The 24,309-nt window shown below is 41.7% G+C and overlaps 1 protein-coding gene and 1 long non-coding RNA gene across 2 annotated transcripts; one reads left to right on the forward strand and one right to left on the reverse strand.

Annotated features, from left to right (window-relative positions):
* Window positions 1-437: 437 nt before the first annotated feature.
* PPP1R3C (protein phosphatase 1 regulatory subunit 3C) lies at window positions 438-4,925 on the forward strand. The gene is made up of 2 exons (XM_069864335.1): window positions 438-508; window positions 2,419-4,925. The coding sequence occupies exons 1-2, from the start codon at window positions 495-497 to the stop codon at window positions 3,362-3,364; spliced, it is 960 nt and encodes a 319-aa protein (XP_069720436.1). The 5' UTR covers window positions 438-494; the 3' UTR covers window positions 3,365-4,925.
* Window positions 4,926-14,452: 9,527 nt separating this feature from the next.
* LOC138724192 (uncharacterized) lies at window positions 14,453-23,494 on the reverse strand. Its single transcript, XR_011337989.1, has 3 exons — window positions 23,351-23,494; window positions 21,994-22,057; window positions 14,453-14,827 (listed from the first exon to the last, which is right to left on the reverse strand). It is a non-coding gene; the product is annotated as an uncharacterized lncRNA (long non-coding RNA).
* Window positions 23,495-24,309: the final 815 nt, after the last annotated feature.

Consider the following 24,309-nt stretch of genomic DNA (forward strand, 5'->3'; position numbering starts at 1 on the left):
TGCTCCCCAATACTGCAGCAGCACCACCAATCTGTGCTGTGGGGGGAGATGCATGGACAAAGATTCAAATAGTGCAGACTTGTAATACTTCTCCAGAAGTAAAAAGGGGGGGAAGGGGGGGGGGAAGGGGGGGGGGGAAGGGGGGGGAAGGGGGGGGGAAGGGGGGGGGAAGGGGGGGGGAAGGGCGAAAAAGAAAATAGTGGGAAAAGGAAAAGGAATAAATGGGTAAAAAACAGAAAAAAGAAAAAGGTAAAAAATGAAAAGGGGGTAAAGAAGGAGGTGGGAGTAAAGCAAGAGTTAAAAAAAGGGAAAAAAAGGAACAGGGGTGTGTGGAGAAGAACGACGAGAGCGCCGCCCCCGTCCGGGCCACGCGGAGCAGCGCCAGCGGCCGCCCCCGGGCCGTCCCCCCCGGGCCGGAGCCGCCCCTGGGCAGTGGGAAGGGCCCATAAAGGAGGTGGCGCGGGGAAGCGGGGCCCGAGGGCAGGAGCGTTCGCATGCACTGCAGCAGGTAAGCGCCGCTGCCTCTGCCCGGTGCGCGGCTTCGGCTTCGGCTTCGGCTTCGCAGGAGTAAAGCCTCGGAACTCGCCCCGCGCTCCTCCCCTCCCCCGGTTGTGCAGGTCCTCGGGCTGCCTGGGAACGCGGCTGGCGGCTCATTTGTGCCTCCTCCAGCAGCCTTTGTCAGGTTGTGCTGTTAGGTATTTTGGTTTGTTTGTTTTCAGGTTTAGGTTTTTTTTCCGCTTCCCTTTCTTTTTTACTTTCTTATTTATGAGGAGCGGCTGAGAGAGCTGGGGTTGTTTAGCCTGGAGAAGAGGAGGCTGAGGGCAGACCTCATTGCTCTCTACAACTACCTGAAAGGAGGTTGTAGAGAGGAGGGAGCTGGCCTCTTCTCCCAAGTGACAGGGGACAGGACAAGAGGGAATGGCTTCAGGCTCCGCCAGGGGAGGTTCAGGCTGGACATTAGGAAAAAATTTTTCACAGAAAGGGTCACTGGGCACTGGAACAGGCTGCCCAGGAAGGTGGTTGATTCACCTTCCCTGGAGATTGTTTAAGGCACGGGTGGACGAGGTGCTAAGGGACATGGTTTAGTGTTTGATAGGAATGGTTGGACTCGATCTGGTGGGTCTCTTCCAACCTTCTTATTCTATGATTTTTTATTTTTTTTTTGATAACGTTCAGGAGCAGGACATGAAAGTTGCAGAGACAGTATTTTGAAGCCTTAGTTTTCCTATTAAAGCAAGGCAGGACTTGATTAATTTGATGCTGGTACTCTCGTCATCCTATTATGGTAAACACTGTCACAATAAAAAAAGAAAAAGGAGAAGAATTAAGAGGCTTTTTTTTGGCAGGGCTCTAGAATACCACTGAGAACCCTGGGAAGGAAGGAGAAAGCCATTTATTTATGTGACAAAGCAAATGCTTTGGCTTCCCATGACTCGACAAATATCTGTGTTTCTAGCAAGGACTGCATCCTTCTCACAAGGGATGTGCTGCAGTTGAAGCACCCTTTTACAAACGGTCAAGTTAACTTGGCTTCAAATGTGCCGTGTCCTTGCACAGGAATTGTGATTTTCATCATCTGAAAGAGGAGAAATAAACCTGTAGTGTTCTTACTGAATACTTGCAGAAGGTTTTTGGCATGGACTTTGAGGGTTATAAAAAGATGGGTTTTAAGCCAGTTGTTGAAGCATGAGGTGAAAAATACTAAGCGTGTGTCTTCACCCCCTTTTTTTCCCTCCTAATTCACTCAGCAGTCAAAGTTAACAGTGCAGCAGAGCTCTATTACCTAGACCTTTGGTTAGTAGCTCGTAGAAAATATTTCCAAAGGTGCTTTGGCATTTTTAATAGTCTGAATTAACCAAAACCAGAGTGCCTAACAAATGTACTTACGGTTGTTTGGAGCCACAGCATGATGGTTCTGCATCAAGGTATATAGCATCCCATTTGATGCTGTGATGGGATAGGTGACTTGCTTAATATAGTTCTGCCTTGGCTCAGAGATGAAGCAGCTGATCCAGCTGGAATTTTAAGACCTGGCTCAGAATCTTAGGCAGGGAAGCTAAAATGGATGAGCATTCTGCTGTAACTGAATCTGTTTTACTGGTTACTAGAATGTTCTTTTCTGTATTTTAAGGGAAATGTGTTTGATTAGTTGTCACTAAAATCTGTTTTTCAGAGGTTTGGGAATGAGACTACATTTGAATTAAAAGAGTTCAGAATTACCAAGAAATGACTGAATAGTCTTAGTCTACTTCCTTAGCTCGAAACGTCAATTTTAATTTAGGCTGTGTTATTTAAAGCTGTGCAAAGGTGAGGCCATGAATAGTTAAGACAGTGGGTGAAGTAAATACACATTCTTAAGAAGCTTCTTACCTCATGTAACAAATAAATAATAACGTCCTGTCTTTCTGCTCCTTTCAGAATGATAGAGATCTTGGACCCAAGACCCTTGCCCAGCTCCATAATGCCTGTGGACATGGCCATGAGAATTTGCTTAGCCCATTCTCCACCACTGAAGAATTTTCTCGGCCCCCTTGAGGGCTGTCAAAGAAACAACTTCGTGAACAGATTCAAACCTCTCAGACCATGTCTTCATGTAAAACCTGACTCTGGAGCTCAGAAGAGCGACTGGAAACACTCAGCAGCCCGAGCCAAGAAGCGAGTTGTGTTTGCGGACTCAAAGGGGCTGTCCCTGACAGCGATACACACATTCTCAGAGTTCCAAGAGCAACCTGGGTGGGATCTGCAGTTTGACCTCTTAGGCCTTGAAAACGTAACATTTGGCTTGAAGCTACATGAGGAGAAAAACTTAATTCTTGGTTTCCCTCGGCCCTCAGCTGACTACCTGGACTTTAGGAACCGCCTGCAGAAGAACTTGGTCTGCCTGGAGAACTGCACCCTGCAAGAGAAGGTGCTGTCAGGCACTGTGAAAGTAAGAAATGTGAGCTTTGAAAAAAAGGTTCAGGTTCGAATTACCTTTGATACATGGAAGACCTACACAGATGTTGAGTGTGTATACATGAACAATATTTACAGTGATTCTGAAAATGATACCTTCTCATTTACCATTGACTTTCCTCCTGCCATTTCCTCTGAAGAGAAGATAGAGTTTTGCATTTCTTACCAAAGCGGAGAACATACCTTCTGGGACAATAACGAGGGTCAGAATTACAAGATTCTCCATGCAGAGTGGAAGTCTGATGGTGTTCAGATACCATCTGCCAAGAAAGACTGTGTAGATCTTCGAACTCCAAGGAGAGAACAAGAGAGAGAGCCTGATCAACTAGGCAGTCCGAGACTGTCCAGTGGTCTCTTCCCCCAGTGGCAGAGCTTGGGTCAGATTGAAAATTCATCACCATATTGGTGATCAATGCTAACGAGGAAGCTTTCTTCCATTTGGCAATAGAGTAGCATTAGTTTTCTGGTTCACATCCTATGTGACAAAACCACCTGGCAGGTTTTGTTGGCTGGCTGAACAAACTCACCTTTATTAGTCTACAGGACTTGTTAAACAGTATAATGCTACTGAAGTTCTTAGCCAAAGTTTATCCTTGTAAGGAAAGAAAACAAAGACAAAATTCACGCATATGCCACCTACTATAGAAATAGCATGACTGTATCATAAGTAGATGCTGCTTGCTTCCTGCTGTAGACTTTACTCAGTCACTAAGATGAGAGACTCTTGTGAGGAAGTATGGAAGGTGATGGTACCTCGGCAGGCTGTAGGGAGTATGTATGCGTGCACAGGGATGTTACATGAACAGACAATCACAATTCATTTTATACCTCTTAGGAGTGCAGTAGAGATGAGGTGATCCTGTCAGGATGGAGGCTTGCTATGACCTCTGTGTGCTTGTACCAGAGGCAAGTGGAAGTGCATGACTAGGATCTGTGGCCTCAATCAAGGTTAAGAAAATTGGAGAGAATAATGAAGAAGTGGGAGAGGGGGAAGAGATGGGATGTGCTTTATAAGTTGGAGTCATGCAATGTTCTAACTTCTTTCCAAAGCTGGTCTTCTAAATCTCAGAGAAATTTCTATGGGATAAAAAGGAGAATATGGAAAACAATGCAATGTGAAAGTGACCACTGCTTTGGAAAGATGTCTCTGTCCTAGTTGGCTTTGTGAATAATAAATGTGTTGCCTTTGAGAACAAATCTGACCTTGACTTCATCAACTTGCTCACTTAGCAAGCAGATGTTTACCTTCTAATGTTAAAAGAAAAACATGCTTTTTAAAAAGATTTTGAAACCACCCTATGTGTGTAGCTGACAAAACAGACTGAGCGATTTGTAAACTTCCTAGTCTGTAGCAGTGTTAGATGATTTGATTCATCACCTGATCTAATCTTACAGCATCTGATGGTTGAGTATCCTGCTCCCTATTGCAGTTAGCGATGCCTTTTAAAAGCATGTAACATAAGCAAGGTCCTTCATATTGAAGACAGTGAATTAGCTGCACTTTGTGAAAGCTGATTTCTTTAAAAGAGCAGAGTTGCTACTAGTTTTTTTTTTATAGACTGAATATAGGCTTGCGCACAAATAGAAAACTGCTCTGTTTTATTGTACCTCATTTTTTGAAGTTTTTTTTAGACTTAGTAAACTAACGTGTATTTTATCTGTTTGTCTGAGCTGTCACACTGTAAAGGTGATCTGTTTCATACAAGACTTGTGTGAGAAATTGTCCAATACATTGGCAGTTGTGAGTACTGCCACAGCTTTTAGCTGTACAGAAATAGTATTAACATCAAAGTTAAAATCACATTTTTGCCATTGCTAAGAAGTGTAATATCCTGAGTTTGAAGCTACTTGCAATGCAGTGAGATGATAAATACTACGGTGAAATAAGCCTTCTCCACTAATTGCACTTTTCCCCCTACGTAACCCTTGCTGTTATGTGTAAATGAGCCATTTTAAGAATAAATTGTGTTTTGATACACCTTGCTCTTACTGTGTCAGTTCAATCTGCCTATTTTCTGAACTTTTAAAGCAACTTCAGTTGTGGTATAAGGTACAGCTGATTTTCTATGCCACGGGATGTTGCTAAAGCTGGTTGTGGTATGGTATGTGGTCAGCAGCTGGCATTACCCTGAAGATGAAATTCAATTTCTTTCCTAAATGAGAGATCCTTAAAAGTATTTGCCTTAGGAGTTGCATCATTTGAAAAGAAAAAAAAATACAAAAAACAAACCCCAAACACGCTGCATCTTAACAAATTCAACTGGAGTATTTTTGTTTGACAGATTCTGTCAGGGATCTTGCTGTGCTGTGAGTGAGTCTGGCAGGATTCTGCCTTAATCTGAGGGCTAGACTTAACCTGCTGAGCTGTAGCCTATGTGATACTTGCATGGGTGCATCTAGATAGCAGCATTTAGTATCTCGTGACTTACTTTCACCTGGTACTTGCCACATTCTGCCTCCTGCAGCTGCACTGCTGCTTGGGGTACAGGGAGGTTGGGCTTTTGCCTCTTAAGCCCAGGAACCAGCTGAACTGCCACCAGTACCAAACAACTCCATGCAAAAGCAAGCTTCTGTCTTCAAGCCAGCCATTCACTTCTGACGTTGCAGTATCAGCCTACACTTGCAATAACTTAGAATGGAGAAAATAGCCCAAGAGCCCTAATCCCCAGGGGCCAAAGGGTTTGGTACCTGGCTTCTCCTGGGTGGCAACTTTGACCATCACAGCAACAGAGCAGGTGAGCCAGCACCAGTTGCACACCAGATGCTTTGCATGGGATTTCTGAATATATTATGAAAATCCAGTGAGAAGATCGAGTTTAGTTCAATGTTGCAGACAAAGTCGGGGGGTTCCAGTAAGAAATTAGTTTTAGTTATGAAAAAAACAATTCTCAAAAGACAAAACAGCTCTACCAGCATCTTTCTGTTGTGGGGAATTATTTAGAGCTTCTACTGGACACAAAGCCCTCCTTTCCCCACTGGCATCTACCTGTCTCAAGCTCTGCTATGTACTATGCTGTTTTTTAGGTAGGTAACTCAGCTCTTAGACCATGATATACACTGCAACACCAACTCTCTGCTTTAGAAAGAAAAGTGAACTGAAGAGACATTCGTAAGTGAACTAACTTGAAGACTCCTTTGCCTCAATGTGGGATGTTGCTGCAACAAAACAGATGTAAGGCTACTGGGTAGGGTAGAAGCCTTCCACCATAAGGAAAAGTGGCATTTCTTGTCCTTCAGACAAGTTTTGTTACTAGCCATCAGAACTGAAAATGCTTACTTGTCCTTCTCTTCACTGAGACATAAAAGCACTTAAAAATTCCAGCAGACATGTTCCTTTGACAAAGCTTTAGCTTTAAGCCACCTTTTTTTGTGAAGATGCCTTGTGAGGAGAACTATTAGACATTCTGGGGGCCTGAAAGGGTCAAAGACAGAATAATGAAAGCCAAGAGCCTGGAGAGCAATATTCTGTCTGGCCTGAAAGGGTCAGGAACAGAATATCATGCCAACAAAGCTGCTCCTCCTGACAGGGAGGATGTGGACTATCAGGGCTCTTGGCAACATGCTTAGTTTCTCATCATTCCAGGGCCTGAGTTAAATATATTTCAAGAACACCTGCAGGTCTAAGATAAGACCACCACAAACAGAATAATGTGTGAATCCTTGAACAGACACGTAGTCCCTCACTTGTAGAACTTGCAGAACTTGTATTCTCACGGTAAGAATAGCCGTAATGTAAACAGTGCACTCAAGCTTGGTAGAAACTGACAAGCTCTCCCAGGAGAGTATAAAAACTCTGGTTGAGGAATAAAGAATTGCTACTTGCCACCAGAGCAGTAGTCCGTCTAGTCTCTCTAGTCGTCTAGTCCCTGTGAGCTGGTCTCCGTCAGCCTTGCAAGATCGTATTTGCCCAGTGGAGAGGTAATGTGGTGCTGCATAGTTGCTCAGCAGCTCCAAAGCTGGCCTTCAGTCTAAAGAGCAAAGGATTTCTCCTTTCTCCGCTCCCCACCAAAGCAGTTTCACTCCTTCCTCTTTTAAAACAGAGCTTGCTTTTTACACTAAAGCTTGCATCCATCAAAAAGGTAACAGGCTCATAGATGAAGGTATGAGCAAATATATTTATAGTATTTATCAGAAACTGAGAAAAACAATATCACCGTTGGATTAACATCTTAGCCCTGGAGATTCAAACATGCATCTTAGAGGCTGCTCTTTTAGCATATGAAGGTATAAAGCAGATGCAGTCTTTGAAACAGAGCTTCCAAACCTGGGGCATAATCTTATTCCTCTAGGAAGTCACTTTTCTAGCTGCATTAGAGTTGTGTTTCCACCACTAGGGTGACAGAATGGGTGACTGGATTCACTCTTATAGCTCTGTAGGTCTAAGACGACTTTCAGTTATAGCCTATGAGTGACACAGTACTTGAAGACTTCATTTTTCAAACATAGGTGTTTCAGGTTGGGTTCCTAATAACTGTACTCACTTTTGTGAAGCTAGGCCTAGACCATGGAAAATTACATTGAAATTTGCTGATGTTTCCTGCTAATGAAAATCTGTCACTCTGGAAGATCAGCATCTGAACACCTCCTCAGAACAGAATTAGAGTTTTCACAGGCAATAAGTTAATGTCTTTTTATGTAATTATATCTATCTAAACAAATTACTACAACTTACATGGTAAATCTGGTAAATTAGTCATAATATGGTAAATGTTATGGTGTTTACGTGTACATAACGCAAAATCTCCCATCCCTTTCAGACACTTCTGAGCTTTAAACTGAACTGTGATCAAGAGTGAAATGTTCCCATAAGGCTGAAAAAAAAGAAACTAAGGATGCACTAAATCCCTCCTTGAGAGGCCTCTCCTCCTGTTTCAAGAATCACCTGTACTTGAGCCATTCCTGACTGGCATTTGCTTAACCTGTTCTTACAACCCTCCTGGTGGGAGGCTCTATAAGCTTTCCAATTATTATTGCCAATTCTTACGTTGAAAGAGGCTTCTGAGATGTTAGCCTAATTAAAATTAAGCTCCTAATTACTTGTTTTACTCTGCATGGACAAAAGGAAACTGTTGCTTTTATTATTTTTTCCCCTCAACATCCTGTAAGTGCTTGAGCTTCTCTAGGTTATGCAATGCAATGGACTTTTTGACTTTTCATCTGTGTTTGAAACAGAACCCTTGAGATCTTTGGATCCTTAAGGCAAAACTATCACTCTCAGCTAGGTCTGGTAAGAGGTTTGCTGTGTGGTCCTCAACTTCACCAGTGAAAACAGAGCCCAGCTCAGCACCCATCTTTCATTGCTCAACTTAGTTGACTTAGTCTGTTTCATACAATAAGTTCGTGTAGAACTCAATAGACTGTGAAGCTTAGGACAGCTGGGCAGATTGAATCAGTGAAGAGCTTAACTGAACAGTTTATTCTAAGGATGACATTTCCTTCACTAAAAGCATTAATCTTTTTCCTGCTCCTCCTTCCTACGTTGCAAACTGCTTATAATGTTCCAGCCTTTGTTTATCTCCTTTCTAGACTCTTTATGTTGGTCAGCTTTCATTTCTTCTGTTGGTAGAACAGTTTTTTCTGCTTCAGTGAAAAAATTAATGCAAGCTGGATAGGATTTGTACAGAAAAGGCAGACTAACACTTGGTTTTGCGGTGTTCACTGCAGGTGGCTCAGTGATGATCTTAGTGAGTGTAGTAAGGTAGAAAAACTCAGGGTTAATTCTGGTGAGGCAGAACACGTGGGTCTGCTCAGCTGCTGATAATTTTGTAAGATGCTCCAGGCATTGCAGTGCGCTGTAAGTATAGCAGTTGTGTACATGCATTACATCCCCAGCTTCCTTTGAGCATAGGGGAAAAGATGAAGTTGCTAAACAGCTAAAGGCTGGGCTTTCTAACAGGAGTGACTGTCAAGATTCTGGTTACAATAAGTTAGCAACCAGAATCTATTCAGGGGAAAGGAGTAAGCATCAAACAAACAAACAAACATAGTATACCAGAAACGGGAAGTCTGCAAGAGAAGAAGTGGGTCTACAGCTTACTATACTGTAAAATAAATAAATGGGGAAGAATAAAGTAAATATGAGAACTATGTGCTTCAAAGGTGTTTTTGGAAAAACAGCTCTGCTCTCTCTTCTTGTTTTAGGTCATCATGGTATTTTGCTTACTTTTAGCCTTGCAGCATCTTGCTCTTTACTTTTAGGAAAAGCATTAAATTGGCTATACAGCTGACTAAGTGGCAATGAGACCAATATGGCAATTCCCTTCTCTTGCAGAAATAGTAGAACAAACCCAAAACATTCACACAACACAACTCCTACCCTAAACAGTCACCTCTGCCCCCAATCACAAACACAAATGCAGTTAACCACGAAGTCAAATCTGTGCAATTGTGATGTCAAAAACAAATATATTTTTTTTGACAAATATTTCTTACTAATACTCCTTTGAGAAAATATAGTTTTAACACATGAATACATAGTATGCAGCAAGTATCATCAACTGAAATCACAGAAAGCCCGCAATATGGTGGTTTTGTGTGTGTGCACTTTTATTTATTTATTTTTTAAAGGCTTTTCTTTGCAACACTTTACTTCTGTCTTCTGCTGCCCCACTCACGTTCTTCCTCCAGTTTCCCATGCCTGGAGTTAGACCAATATCTAACCAGGAGACAGATAGGTCCTGAAAGCAAGCAGCTACCTTGATTTAACCCAACAGTAACAACAGAATTTATATAATTTAAAAAAAAAAAACCACCCTGAAACAAAACTACAACACACCAAAGAAACAAAAAAACAATCAAGCAAAACACTCAGTTCTATACCTCAGTTGAAAGGTAGTTAAATACTACAGGTCCATCAGTTCAAGTCAAGAACATCATGGTGCAGTGCAGATCTGTCTGGCTTGGCTCTCAGCATCATAGCAATGACCACAGGAAAACAAATGCATCCATAAACTCAGACTACAGCCACAGCCATCACTAAATCTCCCCTCCTCTACCCATAAAAAGCTCAGGTCACACACTGATAGGGTGCAGGAACACACAGGAGCTGCAGAGTTGGATGGGGACAGCTAAAGGTGATTTTGTGTTCAGGTGGCAATTGCATATCAAATATTGGTAACCTTCAAACTCTCCATCTAGCAAAGGGGAGTGGCAAAAGTGCTACTAACATTCTCTGCTCCACTTCAGTGTTCCCTTGGAAGGGACCCATCCTCCTTTTGGCCTTCAAAGCTGCACAGTCAAGACCAGCACATGGTCTCTGTGCCTGTAACCACCACCTCAGCAGCTGCACTGCAAAAGCATTTGCCCTTTGGTCTGCATTGGGAAGTCATGAAATGTTAACTTCCAAGTCATTCTTCCCAGCTTCACTTCTCTATCAGGCTGGAAGATCTTCCTTTTCTTACCTCACATACTCTTCTGAAAGGCCGTGGGTATCTGAATTGCTGGACAGTATCACTTTCGGAGGTCTGTCAGTCTCTTCGTTCAGGAAGGTCGCCAGAGCAGTACCTAATCCCAGTACATAGGAACAGTCTGCTGGTGGAAAGGAAACCCCAGCAATTAAGACAGGAAGGGCTAGAACCACTCAAAATTCCCCCAGACAAGAACCAAAAACCACCTCCACCAGTAGGAGAGAAAGGATGCTTTAAGAGTAGGTGTTACTGGTGAAGTAAATCTTTTGCAGGCGTAATGTCAGCCTGGGAGTGGTGGCTTAGTGCTGAGTGCTGCATTAGCAGCAGCTGAGAAAATGAGAGCAGCAGATACTGATTGTATAGCACATTGTGGTTACTTGTTAAATAACTGAATGACACTCGTCCTCCTCCAAATCAAACCTTTACCATGCTGGAGAAAAACAAAAGGAGCATTTCACAAGCCTCTATCTCAGTATCCCAGTTGTACTGGGATCAGTTTCCCAACTTTTTACATTGGCTCAGACAAAAGCATAAGGCCAAGACACCATTGAAGGAATATCTGGACCTGTGCTGAATGCAGTGTAGACTTCGTTAGAGCCTTCTCAGCTGAAGAGAGAGTGATGGGGCAATACACTGTGATGAGTATGAGTGAAGACTCTGCTCCTCTATTTCAAAATCCATAAGCAGTTGAGTACTCAAGAAATCAACTCTGATATTCATTCTAGCCAGTAATTAGCAAAACAAAGTATTCTGAAGTTTTCAGTGGAAAATTTTAATGTCAAATATTATGTTCTTGTTCTCAAGAATAATGTTACATAATAATGTTATATAAATAACATTGCATTTTATTCTATTCAGTGAAAAATATGCTACTTCTTAAGTATAAAATGTCATACAAATGCTACAAGTGTACATTCTAGGAAAGTGCAGGTTAGGGTGTCATGTAGTGATAGCCTCAAGCAGCTAACTGACAGTGGAGGTTGTGCTGAATTTCTCCTCTTCGAGATTCAGTCATTATTCAGAGAAGGAAAAGAAGAAAGAAGTCTGGTTTTGAGATCACATCTTGCTAGATAGTTATTAGAGCTCACATCTTACTCTTGCTAGCTCTAGGAGATTGCCCAGGGCACACATCTGAGGTGAGTTTGGGGTCATGACGGTGTGAAGTCATTCGCCCTGACAGGTGTAGTCTTTCTTGTCTCTTGTGGTAATATGGGAAAGAATTACTTTCTGTCGGCATGGTAGTGATGGGGAAAGAGAGGCCTGTGCAGTCATTTTAAATAATCAGTTACCTTCCATGGGCTGAAAGCTCCTTAGAGAAGGCAAGATTTTACCCTGCAGGACCTACAGTTCACAAGTATGTATGAATGCCCTCCTCAGCCACTAGTGAACATATGGCACTAGTGTCTTTACAAGGAACAATTAGGCAGAGACATAGAGTTATAATTAATTATCATGTTAGGGCAGCAAGAGCAGACTGGTTCCAAATGTAAAATACCATGCTCTCTCCCCGACTCCTCCTTTTCCATATGGATTATATTAGCCACTCTGCTTCTTGCTTGTCCCTCTTGGGAGCCTTTTTGAAATATTCTTAGCTCTGGGATGTAATGCCTGGCTTTGCTGACGTGCAGAATTAAAAATGTGAGGCATGTTTGCCACCTTCTGTTTTTAGATTAGCAACAAAGAAAATAGTTCTTGGCCTGCATGTAAAGGCCAAAGGGCCCGAGGGATGATGCTGCAGTGCAGGCAGGAAGGTGAGGAGAGCCCATAGTGGGACAGCCACTATGGAGGAAGGGAGGCAAAAGTCCCTCTGGAGCTACAGGAGCAGCTGCAGGAGAGGGAAGCTGTGGATAAAAGCTCTGTCAAATAGTCATTGCTGTATGTTCTCTGACAAGGAAACCTGTTGAAGTGTTATTTCAGGACACAAGAGGAGAATGTTTCTGTCTATAGTGCTCTGGCCAGGAACAGGGATGGGTTATAGCTTAATTGCTGTCTGCAGTTGTTAGCAATTGGAGTGGTTTCACAAAAGATATTAAAAAACCTGATTTTTCACTGGATGGTCCTGATGTACAAAACTAAACATCTTTTATTAAAAAACATTACAGAGAATGGGAAGTGCATTTTCTCCACTTGTAATGGAACATTATTAGCAGCTCTAGCATTTGCTTTCTGAAGTGGCCTTTGGACATTTGCCAAACACCATTCTACCTGTTTTCCAATTTGTCTTGTTTACTGGCTATTTTTTAAACCCTCAAGGCATAGCTGTTAAAGCAGTACTCACAAAAATGGTCTCTCATAATATTTTGAAGGGTCTTCTCGAACAGCAGGGTTACCACTACTCCAGCAAGGCTAGAAACCAGAATAAATTTCTAATAATTTACCTTTATTTTTACACTGTTCCTTGGGTAAATAGAGCAGTGAAATTCATAGGCACATAACCTGTGGTTTAGGTGCCACAGGGACATTTGTCACAGGTTTAAAATTATCTTGAGACTATGGTGGGATTTGTTTTCATCCATGATTCCGGTATTTGTCAGAGCAACTTCTTGCCTCTGAGACACAAGTTTTTGCATAACAGCATGGGAGCCCCTGCAGTAATTTAAGTAAAGGTTTATTTATCATAGAATCATAGAATAACCAGGTTGGAAGAGACTCACCGGATCATTGAGTCCAACCATTCCTATCAAACACTAAACCACTAAACCTTTTATGCACCTTTACAGAGGAAAATCTGCACTGTGGTTTGTAATGTATTTTCTCCAATTGATTTTGTATTCTGGCCTCCTGTAACTAATCTTTGATGTTACTAAGAGTTTGCTGGTTCTGTGATTACACAACAGACTCGGTCTGACGTTGCTGGTGAGGGAGAAGTGTCTGTAGGGAAATTCCAATTGACCTAATGCCAGTCCTGCTGGAATGATTTTGGCTCATTATGTTCAAGCATCGTTTGTTCTCCAAAGGGCATTCCTTTTCAACACCATGAGCCCACATGGTTTCCCGGACAGTGTGGATTTCCCTTCAGATAATGGTGCAAATAAGTGTCTCCATTCTTCAATAAATTTGAGACGTGTGTGACTGCCTCTCAAACAGGCAAGCAGCACAAAAGTGAAAAAGGACCAAACGTGGAGTGAAGTCCTTGGATATTTTCCACCATCCGGTCCTTAATGCTAACTGTAGCTCCTTACTTCCCACACTGGCTGCCAAGCAGAGTCTAGCCAGTTCCAAACACATGCTCGGCCAGCAAGGGATGGCTGCAGCTCAGTGCTGCTTAAGGAAGTATTCATCTGCTCTAAGGAGACACTGAGATAGTTGTACTGCCAGTATCTGCTTCCTCTTACACATCTAGTTTACTCCTACGTTTGACAGATGGACCAGTGATGGGGCGATGAGTGCTGAGAGCCTCCAGCTAATTTCACTGATTTGGAAACATAACTGAGAAATACATGTATTTTTATCCCTCGCTATTTTCACAGGGGTTTTACTCCTTTCATTCAGCAAATACCAGAGCTACAAATCAAATTTGATTTTCTTTTAACAAGAAGTAAAGTAGAAGATGGAGGTGTGAAGGTGTGGCTGATCTAAACCATTCCACCTATCTTCGTGTTTTTGCAGGCCTGCTGAATATTTCAAACACAGTTAACAAATATATCCTTAGTGCAAAGCTTGCCTCCTGGAGTAGAAGGAGCTATTTTTGATTCCCTGCCCTACTCTGAACAGGCTGCAAATAGTTTTCTTTTGGATAGTCTCTTGGTTTTGTAGGTCAGGTGATACAGTAATTCTGCCATCATACTTACCTCCCTTCCTGGGCTCCCTGAAATTTTGCCTCCTGTGCATCCCCAATTCCCAAACTTGCAGCAGAGCTATTCTCACCTTATACACCTGCAATTCACAGGCTGTAAGTGCTACTGTGAGTCAGCAGTAACTACACTTTGCCTTCAGGAAAAAATGGGGTGAAGTAGTTGAAGGTGATTCAGCAGAACACTTTGTTAGCAATATCACATTGGAAGTCATCACACTTGAGTCATCAGGTATGAACTTCACAATCACAGGCGGTCATGTAATAGATAGATATTAAACCTTTCTGTGGTATCTTGAAATATGCTGCCCCATTAAACTTACAGACTGGAAATTAAAGCAGTATGGAATTGCAGAGGTTGCACCTAAACATTAAAAGCAATTTCACATTTGTCTACCCTGTCAAATGTTCTTCTCTCAGTTCTCTCAAAACATAGTGCTGTAGTTACAAATCAGTATATTCTGATGAGTCAGTGTTCATAGCATTATCCTGGTACAATTGAAGCACTAGCAATTAAACCTTATTCTCCAGTCATTCTGCCTTTTTAATCACTGCCAGTTCTCATGCGTTTCTGGCTTATTATTTACTCTGAAGGAGCTGGAGGTAGATGGCCAATCAGGTAGTGCAGAGATGTGCCATACTGATGTCAGTCTAACTGTGGAGTTAAAACCTACTGTCTGAGCAAAAAAAGATTGGATTTCTATAATGAAGCCACCACAGGGTTACATTGCAGCATCCATTAAAATAAGAGCAAAACAACACTGGATACCAATATCATAAAAGGAACCAGCAGTTAATTGTGTGCTTGGCTTGGGTAATGTTTGTTATAAATTACAGTAATTAGCAATGTAAACTATAGTCAAAGGCATTTCTTGTAAAAGTTAACTATTTTTAATTTATTTTTTAAACGACGTGGCTGAGAGTAGCTGTTTGTGAAGCTGAGGGAACCATCACTGGACTGAGCCACACAGAGCACACTTTTCTGCAGGATGTGTAGGTCTGCAGACCTCCTCTACAAACCCTGCCAGCATGCTGACCCTGTCTGTCGAGATCTTCCCCTTCTGGTCTACCTTTCCAAACAAAGCGTACTAATGATGTGGTATTTTGTATAAGATGAATCAGTAAAAGTTCAGCATGAGACAAAGAAACTCCTAGTTTGTGGCTTAAGGGTGCAGTGCTTAACATATTTTGCCTATGAGTATTTTACAGCAATGACATGCTGTCCTCTCAGTCCTTTGTAAGGCCAAGTGGATAATCTTTCCTTATCTCCTAAATATGTTTTGAGTAATACCCTGAACAACATTTGCAGACACTAATGAAGACAGTATTTTTATGGCTGTTCTAATTTTACAAAATCACATTTCATTATTTGTTTACTTAGTATAAAGATGTTACATGCTGCAAATATTCTATTTAAGACTGACAAAATTTTGAAAGCACATCAGTATGAAAGTGCTGGATTTTCAATGTAAGCAGAAGAGACCATCTGAATGCCGAGCAGAGGAAGATGCGAGTGGAATGAGAATGCTGTGACCATGTGGGGGTAGTCACATCTGAGAGCAAATATGAAGGCTCCTAAGCCTGTAGCTGGGTTTTGATGACGTAAAAACTTTTCCCTAAGTTTAGAACTGAGGCTGCTTGTGCTCCTCCTAAAGGGGAGCAAGGCATTTCAATAATATTTCCATAAAAGCTACCTGGTTATGGAAACCATTCAAGTCAAGCAACATTTAAGTGTGTGTTAAGTCTTGCTCCTCTCAATAACTTATTTTACATTTTACTTAATTATACTTCAAAAAATTCTCTTACTTCAGCACTGCCAAATGCCTCGATACTTTTGATTTTTTCCCTTTTGATTCCTTTCTTAGAAGTCTGAATTAAAACGTATCTATCTTTCAAGTTTCCCATTTACGTTACATAAAAGAATTGGAAAGAGTGATATAAATACAGCAGAGAGACTTCAAGATTAAATGGAAATGGGATTTTGGTAGCCTGGCTGTGACAACCCCACCATTTCCTATCTCTTTGCCTCTCACAGGCTGAAATGCAAACATTGAAGACATTAAGGTGTCCTTCTCCAAGCACATAGTCACTGAGCTTTCTGCCTGGTGCATGGCAATTGGGAAACATTAACAACGAAAACTGAAGGCGCTACACACTTATCTGCCTGTGGGCTTAAGCAGCAGATAAATGGAGTTAGGGGAGCAGAAGGACTTAGGTGACAGTTTCTTTCTGGATCTCGACCTTGTTGCAATGAAGCTTCCACTGGATTTCAGTGGTTCTCTGGTACTCCCTTCACTTTCAAAAGAAAGGTGGATTACCCTATAACCCTGATAATACCTGAAGTAGCAGCTAAAGAGATAAAGGGGATTCATGGATAACTTGTATGTACGCTGAGGGAACTGTTTTTCATGAAGAAAATGGCAGAATCCCTCTTGGATGTATAGAGTATTTGCATTTTCCAGAATAAAAACACAACTAACTTCTTTACATGGTTTTGCAGAGTACTTAAGCAGTTTTGCAATGTGAAAGTATGTATATATTTCCAAGTACATATATATTTATCAAGTATTTAACAGTGGATAGGAATACAGTCAACACTGAAACATTTGTACAAACTCTATTGATAAATACCGAGATGCCACAAAATATTTTCCCTAGTAAGAAATAAAACATAGTCATGGGTCATTCTAATTTTGGTGACGCTAATGTTGTAAAATATGTACCCATAAATTCACTTTACCAGACAGTACTATAAAGACACAACCACCACATTTCCAAGAAGATCCCACAACAAATCCCATATTAAACAACGTACCAACTTCATATTCAATGAACAGGGGTTTCTTTTTAATTAAAAAAAAAAAAGGACATCATGTGATAAGTACATACACTTACCCAAGATATAGATTAATCAGACTGACTTCAGCTGATGCCTCTGTTCTGGAGCTCATAACAGGAAATATTTTGTGCTCACCTCAGACACAGCTTTGCCTACTTTTAGTTAAACCTTTTCCCTTTTCTCTTTAGAGAGCTGATGGCAAAGGTGAACACACTTAGTATGTTCCTGTAGCCCCGTTTACAGGTACTTCATGAGTCTCTTCCTTTATCTAGGTTATCCTACCTCATCCTTATCATGGATACCTGAGCAGTATATCTTGGGTAAAGGGCTGTACTCCAGAAAGATAGCTTCCCAGGGATTTTCAGGGAGGCTGAAGGGAGCTAAAAGTACATCAGCTACTCCATCTGCCCCCAGTGTAAGAACTCAGTGATGAAAGGTGCTGCTGTCATTAACTGCAGCTTTGAGCTGCACACTGGGATATTCCAAAGTGCACAGAGCACTTTGGCCACATTTCTGACTATCCAGCTTGTCATCCAGACCTTTTGCTGAGGTCAGTCTGAGACTCAACCTTACGCACGGGCAGACTATTGGGCATTGTGGCTATATAAGGCTTCGTCAACAGAGGAAGGAAGGGGCATGTGGATCATCTGCCAGAGCCTTTTATAGCACAAAAGCTACTGAGTCCCCAAAATATGCAGGGTCAGGTTGTGGGCTTAAAAGCACAAAGAGCATGACAAGAAACCACAATTTTAACTTCTTGCAGGTTCAGAAGACAGATGCATTTCTAGCCTTATATCTTAGGAGAATGAAGAGTATGAGGGATCTAGTGGTCATATCATATCTCCCAGGACTGCTAACAAGACTTTAAAAAAAAAAAGTTTCAGTGGCAGGCATCCTTCCCTATGCCCAGCCCACCAGCCCCGGTCAGTGGGAGATTTTCCTTGCTGCAACTGCATTAAAACCTGGGTTTGACTTCCATTAGGAGAAGCATTTCACATGCCCATGTCAGAGCTTATCCCCAAGCTCACATTCCTACTGCCAGAAGGTACTCTTTCATGCTGAATACAACAACTTGATTTCAACCTGCAAGCCACAGATAGGCCAGGATCCTCTTAGAAAGGGGGGAAAAAAAACCCAAAACCTGAAAACTTTTACTCAAGGAGTCCCAAGTTCTCCACTGCTTAGAGGGACAATGGTGCTTAGAGGACCTCAAACAAAGGACAGAGCTGGCACTAACACTCTAGTGCTGCAATCTTTCTTTGCAGCTGCAAGCACAGTTGAATCTGAGCTATCCATCCTACATATGCACCTCACCAATATGTGTTAGGATTGCATAGCTGACATACAAGGACTGACAGCTATATAAGGACCAAATCTAGGACTAAGTAGAAGTCACAGCCAAAACTTTTGCCAAAGCTTTGTTGCAAGAGACGGCAGCATACAAAAGGGTTTAGCAAGTGTCCTCGAAAAGCAGAATTAATTTTGAAATCCATTGTAGACAGTGACTGAGCCCTTGTTCTCTTTTATGGACCCTCCCCTTCTGAAGATTTCCCCTATGTATCTCTAAGCACACAAGCCCACCTCTCCATCCTTTGAACAGCAGGTGCCCTTTTTTTCATGTTCTGGGGTTTTTTTTTGCTTTTAAGTAAGGGAGTGAATTCACGTGAAGGCCAAGTGGTACGCTATAAGAACCATTAATTCCATTGCAACCTTAGCAAGTTTGCAGACCAAACTAAGCTGGGTGGAAGTGTCGATCTGCTGGAGGGTAGGGAGGCTCTGCAAAGGGATCTGAAGAGGCTGGACCGCTGGGCAGAGTCCAATGGCATGAGGTTTAACAAAGCCAAATGCCAGGTCCTGCACTTGGGGCACAACAACCCTATGCAGTGCTACAGACTAGGAGAAGTCTGTCTAGAAAGCTGCCTGGAGGAGAGGGACCTTGGGGTGTTGGTTGACAGCTGACAATGGCATCTTGGCTTGTATCAGAAACGGTGTGACCAGCAGGTCCAGGGAGGTTATTCTCCCTCTGTACTCGGCACTGGTGAGACCGCTCCTCGAATCCTGTGTTCAGTTCTGGGCCCCTCGCCACAAGAAGGATGTTGAGGCTCTGGAGCGAGTCCAGAGAAGAGCAACAAAGCTGGTGCCAGGGCTGGAGAACAGGCCTTATGGGGAACGGCTGAGAGAGCTGGGGTTGTTTAGCCTGGAGAAGAGGAGGCTGAGGGCAGACCTCATTGCTCTCTACAACTACCTGAAAGGAGGTTGTAGAGAGGAGGGAGCTGGCCTCTTCTCCCAAGTGACGGGGGACAGGACAAGAGGGAATGGCCTCAAGCTCCGCCAGCGGAGATTTAGGCTGGACATTAGGAAAAAATTTTTCACAGAAAGGGTCATTGGGCACTGGAACAGGCTGCCCAGGGAGGTGGTTGATTCACCTTCCCTGGAGGTGTTTAAGGCACAGGTGGACAAGGTGCTAAGGGGCATGGTTTAGTGTTTGATAGGAATGGTTGGACTCGATGATCCAGAGGGTCTCTTCCAACCTGGTTATTCTATGATTCTATGATTCTCTCAGAGAAAATTGAGAAAGAGCCAGTGAGGCAACAACATTCGGGGAAGTACAGGTATAGGACCCTGTGCTAGCCTCATTGTTTCTTTAGAAGCATCTCTCCGGGTAATTCTCTGAAGAATTCATTATTCCACTCAGTGACTTGAATTTATACCATATAAACTAGATATATTTAGAAAAAATTGCAGTCAAAACTACATGATACTATCATTGATTTATGTGCAGAGCAGCAACAAATGAGCAATAAAGTTAAAAAGTAATGAGAGGTCTTGTAGAAGGGCAAAACACCAAAATAAACACCCTGACAAAAACACAGATTCAGCAAACCACCAAACCCGGCATGTTCTTGGGAGTTTGGCTTTATTTGGGTTAACTAAGTAAATTTGCTAAAAATGTTGTTGAACTGCTATAATACTAAGGCACAGAACACGACCAAGGACAGATCAACATCATCTGAATATCAGAATATCAGGATATAAGAGAGAAAATGCAGATCTTACTGCAGCTCAGTTGCAGTTTGACCACACTATATAAACTTGAAAATACTTCTAGAAAAGTTGCACTTCCCCACAATCTGTGTCACTAAAATGAGATGCAGCATTGGTATTCGTGCACCTAGAGCCCTCAGCTGCTGTTCCTCACATTGTGTCTTCACATTTTATATGAAATTGCTTTCATTTCAGGAAACTGGGTTCAAACTTGGGAAAAGAGTACAGTAGTGCAAACACTATGCTGCCTTAATGTGACACGGCAACTTGGCAAATAACTTCTCATTAGCAAGGGTTTCAGTCAACTTGCTCCCTGTTTTTTGCTGCAGGATAGGAAATGTCAGATAAATACTTTTGTTTGGGGGAATGTGGCCTCATTATGACTGAGGAATCCAGTGCCATTATTGCTAGTGGCTTGGGTGCAGATTTTGAAACCCAGCTGCTCCCTTACTTCTCATACCCCAGCTTTGAACCTGCCCACAGAGAAGGGAAGAGGGTAACCCCTCTTTTTGATTAGAAAAAGATAGTCAGAGGCTCTACTCTATGATAATAAAAAATGATTTTAAGTGGGCAACACTACTGCACAAACCACTGCAATCTGCAAATGAAATAGAAAGATTTTCAATGGCATGCCTTTCTTGTTTATACAGCCTGTGTACAGAACTAACATTTAACTATACCTTTTTGGGTTAAGAACATCTAAAAATAGCCTCCAACTGCAATTATAACCTGTAGATAGCTGAGGTATTTCTAGATGTAATTGTCTATTCTAGGCAGAAAATGAGACTTAGATGGACAGAGATCAAGGTCGAATTTAAAATAAAATTTAGAGCAATCATTTCTAGTACAATGGTTTCCCAACAGCTCTAAGTCAATCCAAGTGCAAGGTGACACCAAAAAATTCCCCCATGCCCTCCTCCTTCACCTGTATTTTTCTTCCAATTTCTCTGTCCTGTGTGAACAGGCAGTGACTAGAGCAGGACACTCATGCAGCTGCAAAACACACCTGGTTTTTGCTGGGTTCAGTATTCAGCAGTCCAGGTTGGGATAATCCTCGACCATAATTCTGAGTTACAAAAGTGCTTTCAAACCATGTGTAGTTCTAATACTTTTTTACTGCTTTAAATAAATAATTTAGTTTATATTGCAGCAGCAGCTCAGGAGGATGGGAACCCAGTGTGCTAACCACACAACCTTGCGTGGTCCCTGTTGCCTATGGCTTGCAGCATGAAGCCCTTGCCCACTGCTGGACTTTTGCTGTTGTGCAGAAACCCTTTGCATGAGTGGGCGCAGGGCTGAAAGGACCTGCCTGTGTACTTCCAGCTATAATAACTGCACCAGAGCAAACTCAGGATGAATAGACATTTGTAAAAAAAACATATGGCAGGCAACTCTTATGTGTAGCTTTAATCAGAAACAAAATATGAATGCTGTGCAAATGGGGGAACTTTGGTCACGGGAGACTGTATAGCAGATATGGCTGTCTCAGTCTATCAAATCAATATTTTCTAAATTAAAATGGACTTATATAAACAGAGTGTAGTCTCTAAGGTGCTATTTATGGTCTGTCTGGTATAAATATTTATGATCATTCTAAAATTAGTGATTTTTCTAAAGTGTGCTTTTGTTTAGTGTAGCTCATGACATTTTTCTATGGTAAATATGGAGTTTTGTTTTCTAAGAGAGAAATAGAGGCAACATAGAAACTCACTGTAAACAGTACTACAATGCTGGCTAACCAGTGAAGGGTGGTTCTCGTTTAATGCCAAACCTACTCCTTGAGTGCAGAACTATTTGCATTCAACCATAACTGGAAAGATTTGATCTTGGATATGGTAAGCACTCCAAAATGCTTGGAAAAACAACAAACTTCCACATGACTTATTCTGGTTAAAGAGGTTCTGTTATGGCATAGCTGTGTATTATTATATAGACAAATAAACTAAATAATACACCTATGTGGAAACAGTTTTCCTGCCTGAAACCCTCTTTAGGCTGAGTGATAAGCTCCATAACTGCCTGTTAAAAAAAAAAAAAAATCTTAAAATTAATCATTCTGTGATGCAATGGTTAAAACTGGATTGTCCTGAGATAGCTCTTAATGGCATTTAGAACTGGGTTTAATATCAAAGGGAGTGCTGGCAGGGTTGGCGCTTCTACAGCTGCAATTGTAGGGATTTCCCCTGGGCCTTCTCAGTTCTGGCAGTCCAGGGTCCTGTCATCACCATTAGGGGGAGAAAAGAAAGCAGCTATTCAATTTCCCTCAGAATTAAAAAGTTTGCATGTAATATGTCCAAAGAATATACTCCAGCAAACATCCCCTTGACACAAGTCCTTCCCTTCCAGCTGGAGATAACTATACTTCTCAGGTTTTTCATGACCGCATAACGCAAAAGGAACAGTAACAGCTCTGTTAATAGGGACAAGAGGGACTCAGGTTCTCCCTGAAGGATTTTGAAATATGGAGTTAATTTTGTATCCCCTCTGCTTTAACACATTGCTGCTTTGTGCAGTTCTGGACCTTTCTGAGTTTTCTTTTTGTAGCAATCCACGCAGTTGAGCAACCTGTAGGCTGGCTGAAATGATTGTCTGTCCTTAATGACTACTCAGGTCAGAATATTTAAAAGCACTGTAGTTTTGTTTTCTTTCTAGTCTGTTTTTAAATGCCTTGGTAATAACACACTCCAAATACTCTGACAGCAACAGCTTACATACCTTTATGAACAAATCTAAAGGTACACATAAATAGCTATCAAAACCCAGAAATATGGAATTTGCTGCCATATATATGTGGCACTTGCAGACTGTACAGTTCAGCACCTGTATGGTAAAATTATGTTGAAATATCATCTGTCTCGTCTGTTCAATAGTGTCACCTATGTGTAAATACACCACTTGCAGGCTCATAGGTTTCACTGTTTGAAAAACAGGCCCTTCTTTATTCTTTCTTTATTAACTATATATTCATAAAGCACTCTATAATTATTTGGAAGCATATATAACTCCTGTCAAGTTGTGGTGGGTAGGATGTTTCCAGGTAACATAAGCATCATAGTTTCCTCTGCTGAAGTTGACAGCCTTATCTCAAATATGCTGAGAAGCAGCTGTTACCATTGACTGTATGGGACTGAGTTAGGGTTTCATTTTGCTGCAATAAAGAACATACCTTGCTTTAACACTCAGCCACGGCCAGAATTTCTTAAAAGGTAATGCAGAATTGCTAAAATTAGTCATGCAATTTTTTTTCTAGTCTTTCAGCCTGGTAGATTTTTTTCCCTAAAAGTAAATTCTGGTTGGCATTTTTATTCTTACCTTCATCACCTTAGCAATGGAAAAGTAGTTATAGATCATAACTTTGCTTGAAATGGTAGTGGTGACACATGCAGTTGGTTTCACAAGTCCATTTCTTAGTACTTTTCTCATTATTGCAGAATAAATTTTGTTCCAGGATGTATGGCAAAAGTTTGCCAAACCATCTGTAACAAAAAGACTATGTAACTAGTCGTGAGCTTTGCTGGAGTCATGAGAAAAGTTTATCTTTAATTATATTCAAATATTGTAAATAAAATTATTTGACTTCAAATTAAGCACCTTACAGCTTCTCAGTCTGATCTTAGCAACTAAGCAAAAGCCAAATGACTCACTTATGCTTTAGGTTATTGAGATTCTTCTTGGGACATTTTCTTCAGATAGCAATTACTGGATGATATGGAGAAAGCTGCTGATCTTACACAAGCTTGAGTATAAAATGAGTTTCTGCTCCCATCACCTTGTAATCTATTTGCAGCTACTGGATCTAGTCCAGATATTTCATCCATGTGTGCTGCTGCAATACCACGCTGGACTGATTCTGGCCAGAAAGAGCATTGCATTCTGCTTCCTCCTCTGGCAGATGCTGTATGTACACAGCCATCCTTTTTAAAGCCTTTTCTCCTTTTAATAACTTCTGTACAATTTTCAAGTATTTCTGATTGTGCCCATATTCTCATTCCCCTCTGATCTCCTGCATCTTTTCTTCTGCCACAAGCTGCATTTCCAAGGTTTGCTTGCCTGTGTAAAACCTAGCAGCAAGACCTGCCCCAATAAATCATGGGAACCAGTACTGCAGACTGAAGAGCTCGCTTCTTGCTGAGTTTCTAATTGAAGTACTTCTCATCTGTCAGTAAGGGCTTTCCTGACAGCTAACTAAATAAGCAGCATTGCAGCACTTTCTCTTAGGCTTCAAAAAAGGTTTTAGTTCCTTCATTTGCTAAAGATGTAGTGACCACCAC

This window comes from Phaenicophaeus curvirostris, chromosome 9, assembly GCF_032191515.1.
Source record: "Phaenicophaeus curvirostris isolate KB17595 chromosome 9, BPBGC_Pcur_1.0, whole genome shotgun sequence".
NCBI lineage: Eukaryota > Metazoa > Chordata > Aves > Cuculiformes > Cuculidae > Phaenicophaeus > Phaenicophaeus curvirostris.